At 40.4% G+C, this 6,391-nt stretch overlaps 1 protein-coding gene across 1 annotated transcript; it reads left to right on the top strand.

Annotated features, from left to right (window-relative positions):
• The first annotated feature begins 419 nt into the window (after positions 1–419).
• Positions 420–5,072, top strand: NDUFAF4 (NADH:ubiquinone oxidoreductase complex assembly factor 4). Its single transcript, XM_029223395.1, has 3 exons — positions 420–635; positions 1,169–1,272; positions 4,486–5,072. Exons 1-3 carry the CDS (start codon positions 500–502, stop codon positions 4,771–4,773), a joined length of 528 nt encoding a protein of 175 aa, XP_029079228.1. The 5' UTR covers positions 420–499; the 3' UTR covers positions 4,774–5,072.
• The last annotated feature ends 1,319 nt before the right edge of the window (positions 5,073–6,391 follow it).

The following is a 6,391-nucleotide window of genomic DNA, read 5'->3' as shown; positions in this document are numbered from 1 at the left end:
TTCCTCTTTGGTTGCACTGACCTGTGAAAGGACTTCAAGGTCAATTTGCTTAGACTTTCTCAGCCCGCAACTTTGGAATCACGAGGGAAGCTTGAACCAATGCCGGGACTCACTTGGGAGGAATTAAATCAGAAAATCTGGGGTGAGGCCCGACGTGAAACTGCTTTAAAACTTCCCGCCCGACTCCACCAGTCTCCGGAGAGGTGAGCCATCGTGTGTCCGAACCTTAAGTCCCGCCCCATCTCGCCGGAAGCGGCCACAGGGGGGAGCACATCCACGCCCCGGAGGAAGTCGCGCTCCCTTTGAGATACTCTGGGCCGAGACGCTGCATGCGCCCTCCCGACCGCTGGGGGGCGAACGGCGCGCAATCAGCGTCTGCTTTCCGGCGCGCGGCCAGAGCGACCCCAGACATGCTCACGCTCTGGTGCGTCCCGGAGGTCGCCCGGGCCGGTGTTTAACCACGTGTGGTGTGAATTTAAGGGCATCATGTTATGAAGAGATGGGGGCTGCGGTGACTCGCGCAATCAGGAATTTCAACCTAGAGAACCGGGCGGAACGGGAAATCAGCAGGATGAAGCCCTCCCCCGCTCCGAGGCACCCCTCCACCAAGAACCTCCTGCGAGAGCAGATGAGCAGTAAGTGGTGCCAGGGCGCGTGGGGCCTCGCGGTGCGGGCTCCCTGTGCGGGCTGGGCTGTTCCACGCCCGTGGACCTCCGTCCAGTGGTGGGGGTGACCAGGGTCGGCTGCAGTCACTCGGGTCAGCCGAGCGCGGGAAGGGGGAGCCACCAGGCCGGTGACATTGAGACAGTCCCCTTGCGCTCGCGGTGGAGGCGGCAGCTCTGCCTACTTCGTAGTCCTGGAGGTGTTAGCTTGTGCCCCCGCTGCCCCCGCCCTCCCCGGCTTTTATCTTTAATGCTCAGTGACTTGATACAGGGAATCAAAATCAGAAGGGATCGTGTGCAAGAGAACTCTCTAGATGTCTTCACAGATTGATAGACACCGAGCTTGACCTAGCATTTTGAGTTACACTTAAAACATGTTCTGTAGTGTTTGAGTGATTGTTGATTAAGCAAAAAGTTAAAAGTGACTGTCTTGTGTTAAGTGTTTAGGATCTTAGAGGAAACTTTCTTTGGCTTTAAATATTGTGACATTCTTTTTCTTTCCTTAGGCCATCCAGAAATTAAGGGAGAAATTGCTAGAAAAGATGACAAACTGCTGTCATTACTAAAAGATGTGTATGTCGATTCCAAAGATCCCGTGTCTTTTGTTCAGGTAATGTGTGTTTTAATTGAGTAAATACATAATTTAACCCTTTGGGGCTCCAGGAGAATGACCAAGAGAAGTGTGGCAAATAGTAAAAAAGAGTGAGCGCTCTGCAAGTGTAAAACTGTCAGTGTGCTTCTGACCAGAATGCAGAGCATTGGCAAAATTGAAGTACAGCAGTCTAAGCCAGACACATATGCCTCCGTTCATTGGATATTTTCCGAAATTCTAAAAGACTTGTGAAAGTATTGATTGTGTGCAACTCGGTGAATTATTTGGTATTATTTCAGAATTTGTAAGATTTGGTAAGGTACTTCTAGTGATTGTCATTGGAATGACCAAGGGAGGGCTTTAATACTATTTTCTCATACTTCAGTGGATTGAGGTATGTTTTAATATCAGAGATTCCTTTAGTGTTGTGTTGTTGGTGCTTGATTTTTTTTAATTTTGTTTTTTAAGAATATTATTAAGATAGAATACGTAAAGATAGGGAGATCACAGAATACACTGGGAACGGGAACCTGTATGTAAGTGCCAGGCACAAGTGCTTTGCATACAGAGAAGAGCAAAACATCTCTAGTCCTTGATTTCACGGTGCTTATAGTGTTGTGAGGGACACAGGCATTAAACAGATGAGCAACCGTAGGTACATAGTTACTAATAATTCTCTGAAGGAGAAATATAGGCACAGTGAGCATATCAGAGGGACTTTTTTGAGACTGAAGGATCAGGGATGGTTTCTGAGGAAGTGACATTCAAACTCAGGCCTGAAGGATGGGTGGGAGTTAACCAGATGAGTTTGTGGGGCAGGAAGGTTCTAAGTAGGAGGAAGAGTTTGATTGAAGGAGAGGGAATTGCCAATGACAATTCCTATCTTTCCATTCTAAAATTCTCTGCTTGTCTCTGTAGATAGGCAATAGACGGTTTGCACAGATAAAGTTATTAGTATGATTTTCACTAGAGAAGAGATACAAAACTCATGTACAATAAGGTATGTAAATTGTTGCCCACAATAGCAGTTATAGAGTTCAATTATCACCATATACTCATAAGAAATATATGTATGGGGTTGATGTTCACGTTCTTTATGTTATTTTTAGGCAGGAGTTAGATAATACTTCTAAGTATTGTTTCTCTCACATGTACTTATTCATTTGAAAATTGGCTCTTGGGGAGCAAAAACCATTGAACACTTCTTATGTATAAAACACAGAAATGTAGTTATAATACATAGGATACATACAGTTGTATTAAAATTTCTTGGGGGTGGGTATTAGGAAAAGTCTGAAAAGACTCACGCAGAGTGATAATGAAGAAAAGGTTGAAGTGCCTATTTATGTTCTTTGTACCTTTTTTTCTTTTGGGCAGTTCATAATTTTCTTAATGATTTGTGATGTCCCTGGACATCAGTGGAAAGTGAAGAAGTTGTTAGGAGTATTTCAGGCCAGAGTTACAGTATGAAGGTAGGAGAGAGTGTGATGCCTTTAGAGTTCAGTACAGTTAGGAGAAAGTATGAGGGATGAATTTGGGAGAAATGAGGTGGGGTAGAGAGTAATAGGGGCCAGATCATGAAGATCCTTATTTGTCTTGCTAAGGAATTTGGGTTTTATCCTGAGTGCAGTGGGAAATCATTGAAGAGTTTCCTGTCGAACAGTGACATCAGATTTGCTTCATTCTGGGGACAGTTTTGAGAGTGGGCTGGGAAGGAACGAAATGCATTTTATCTAGTTAGAGGAGACCAGGGTTTTGCAGTAGTTCCTGTAAGAGACGTTGGCTTGGACAAGGGTGATTTAGTGACTGGGAGAGAAGTGAACGGGTTTGAGGGGGACTTTGGTAGTATCAGCAGGATTTGGTCGTTGATTGCCTGTAATGAGAGAGAGGGGGAGATGTAAGGTATCACGTAAGAGAAGCTCTGGGTTTTGGAGCGGGGTATGGGAGGTGGGTGGTAATGGTCACCGAGCTAGTGGATATGGGGATAGTATCGGATTTTCAGAGGAAAGGGATAAGTTCAGTTTTGGACATGTTGATTTTGATGTGCTTATAGATTATCCAAGTAAAGATGTCATTTGTCATTTGGGAATTTGGATCTGGAAGTCAGGAGAAAGGTCGAGGTTTGAGATCACATTCAAGAGTCATTAACACGTAGATAATAATAATAAGGGGGTGTGTGGGATTGCTTGGGAGGAATGTGTAGAGTGAGAAGACAGCCTGGGCTAGAACTTGGTGCACACTAACATTTACGGGGCATCTGAAGGGAAATAGTCCACAAAGGAAACAGAAGGAACCACTACAGAGACAGATGGAAAACTAGGAAAGGTGTGGTATGGAAACCAAAGGAAAGATAGTTGTGGGTCCATGGGAGTGGTCAGCAATGTCAGGTGCTGTAGTGAGTTCAGATAAAGCCTGAAAAGTGTCCTCTGGATGCAGATCTAATCTTCTGGATTTGAGATCACAAGTATCTCTTTTAAAGTTGAACTAAAAAGAAGGAAACTGGTCATAAAAAAAGTGTTGGTTTTGGGTTTGGTGGGTGTTTGTAAAATTTGGTGACTACAGCATTTTCATATTTTGACCAAACAGCAGTAATAGGCAGGGTGCATTTGAAAGGAAAGGTAAAGAGGGATGGTTGGTGTAGGAATGGAATACAGAGCACAAATGCAAGGGTTAAGCTTGGGCAGGACAGACAGATGGAAAGAATGGGTGTTATAGGTAGTTTTACTTATATTTATTGCGGTCTTAGAGGCATTAGTTTATTTTCTCTGAAGAGGCAAGATCTCTAGCAATATTTGAATTCATTCAAGGTGTTTGGAGGAACTGAATATGAAATACAAAACTAGGAAACAGAATGGAGATTATCAGGTATGCCGTTAGAGCAGCATCAGAATCCTGCCCTTCTAAAGCAGTTTTTTATCTTTTCTAATCAGTGCATTATTGTTGTTCTTCTAATATATATGAAATAATGTAGTAAGTGGATGGTATACATTTGATTATTATTTTCTAGAACTACCTAAATTTTCTAATGATTGGCTTATGGTTATGAAACGGTGATATGGCAAAAGTGCCATTGAACTATGACTCATTATAATGAGAAAATATAGTTTAGAAAATCATGGGTAGTATTTATTTGAAGAAGAATAATAGAGATTCTAGAATCATGAAAGTAGATGTCAAATCCTTGCTCTCATCTTGAAAGCTTATTTTTTGGTTTTTGTTTCTTGATACTAGGTAAAGGATGCTGGAACACCTCAGAAGCCAAAGGAGTTCAGGTTGCCAAAAGACCATCATTCTGACATGATGAATGTTAATAACATTCCCAAAGGCAAAATTTCCATTGTAGAGGCACTGACACTTCTCAATAATCATAAACTTTATCCAGACACATGGACTGCTGAGAAAATAGCTGAAGAATACCATCTAGAACAGCAAGATGTAAATTCCCTTCTCAAATATTTCGTTACTTTTGAAGTCAAAATCTTACCCCCTGAAGGCAAGAAAGCAATACAATCAAAATGAAGAGAATCTTGAAATAACTTTTCCTTTATTTACTCTGCATCCCTGTACCCTGTTTATTTTCTCATTTTTAGCATATTAAATTATATAAATTACCAAATGTGTTAAGCTCCCTCCTTGTGAGAGCATGCTATTTATTGAGCTCTGCTGAATTTTCAGGATTGCTGTTAGAATTAATTTTTTTCTCTTTTAAACTTTAATTTGGTTTAGGCATATGTTCTTATGCAATAACTTATTAGCGTGACTAATCAGCACATGTATAAATTTATTATAAATAAAAGAGTTATCATACTTTAGGCAAATCATATCATCAGCTTTTAAATTGATGTATAACCTCTTGGGAAATGTCCTGAATCCCTCGTTTAACATTCAAAGCTTCACCTTCCAATTTTGGTGGTTAGTTTATGTATGAAATAACTTTTTAAAAATATAAACAGGAATTGGTGTATTTAAAACTTTAGCAGTCTCTGCTTTGACAAACAGGTAAGTTCAGAAACTTTCAGAGAGACAGGCATAGTGGAACCTATCTGAAAAAAATAACTTGTCTCTGGACTTAGCATAGAAATACAAGGAAATTTTAAAGAGTGGATAAATCAGAGAACTATGGTAAATTGAATTTGGTGATCAAATACATATATTTTTTTCTAATTTAAATGCTGGTTGAAAGAAGAGAAAAAATAGCAAGTAGAAATATAAAGTGTGATCACTGGAAGGGAAATTGCTGCTTCATCCATTTAACAAACTTCTGAGCACAGTGTGTGCCAGTACTAGGGTCTTAAGTGAGATTGTGTAACTTGAGCTCTGTCATATTACTACCTGTGGGATTTTGGGTAGATTGTGTAACCTCTTTGAGATTGAATTTCCTCTATAAAAAGTATAGTGCTGCCTTATTAAATCAAAGGGCTACTGTGAAGATACATAAGATAACAAAGGACTACAAAGGACTGCACAAATTCGACTCATTTTTTTTCCAACTGAGAAGAGCAGCCTGGGGAGGTTTCATGACCTAGCTAAGATTATTCTGTAGTTTATGACATAGCCAGGCCCAGAATTTAGGCTTTCAAAGTCCTAGTGGTATGTTTTTTTCAGAAAATACATCTCAAAAGTGTAGAAGGTGTGAGTTGTGGGAATATTCAGAGAATGTGGTAAGAAAAATTCCAGGTTATCAGTGTCTTTCTGAGGGAAGACAGGCATTCCCTACTTTCCAGGGATTTCCCTGGAAATGGTATGGAAGTTGCTGAGGAATTCAGCATGATGATGGAATGAGGCATTTGTAATGCTGAGAAGAGAAAAACTGACTGAGATGGGTAAGTTTTAAGCTGTATTCAAGTGCAGTCCCATTATGTGAATAAACTATACCTACCTATATGTGGTTCAAAACTAGTTCTTTTAAGAAAAAAAGAATCCTTAATATAAAATTGTATTTTAAAACTCCGATAACTCAATTATCAAAACTGTTTTCTTTTACCAAATAAAGGTCAATACTTGTACTTGAATCACTAATACTGCTATTTGTGAGCCATCTTCCCTATTCAAATCTACACTGTGGTTAGGCGGCTGTAAATATAGCTGTTGTTATGTGTGTCACATGATAAAATAAAGTACTTCCCATATCATTCAT

This window comes from Monodon monoceros, unplaced genomic scaffold (assembly GCF_005190385.1).
Source record: "Monodon monoceros isolate NGI ecotype Baffin Bay Population unplaced genomic scaffold, NGI_Narwhal_1 Super_Scaffold_15, whole genome shotgun sequence".
Taxonomy (NCBI): Eukaryota; Metazoa; Chordata; class Mammalia; order Artiodactyla; family Monodontidae; genus Monodon; species Monodon monoceros.
The sequence above is the reverse complement of the archived record's forward strand: the minus strand, read 5'-3'. Positions and strand labels throughout refer to the sequence as shown.

Excerpts from the sequence above, each read along its gene's own strand:
- NDUFAF4 (XM_029223395.1), top strand. The coding sequence starts at position 500 with ATGGGGGCTGCGGTGACTCGCGCAATCAGGAATTTCAACCTAGAGAAC. Across the intron at positions 636-1,168 it reads CCTGCGAGAGCAGATGAGCA|GCCATCCAGAAATTAAGGGA; the intron begins GTAAGTGGTGCC and ends TTCTTTCCTTAG. Across the intron at positions 1,273-4,485 it reads ATCCCGTGTCTTTTGTTCAG|GTAAAGGATGCTGGAACACC; the intron begins GTAATGTGTGTT and ends TCTTGATACTAG.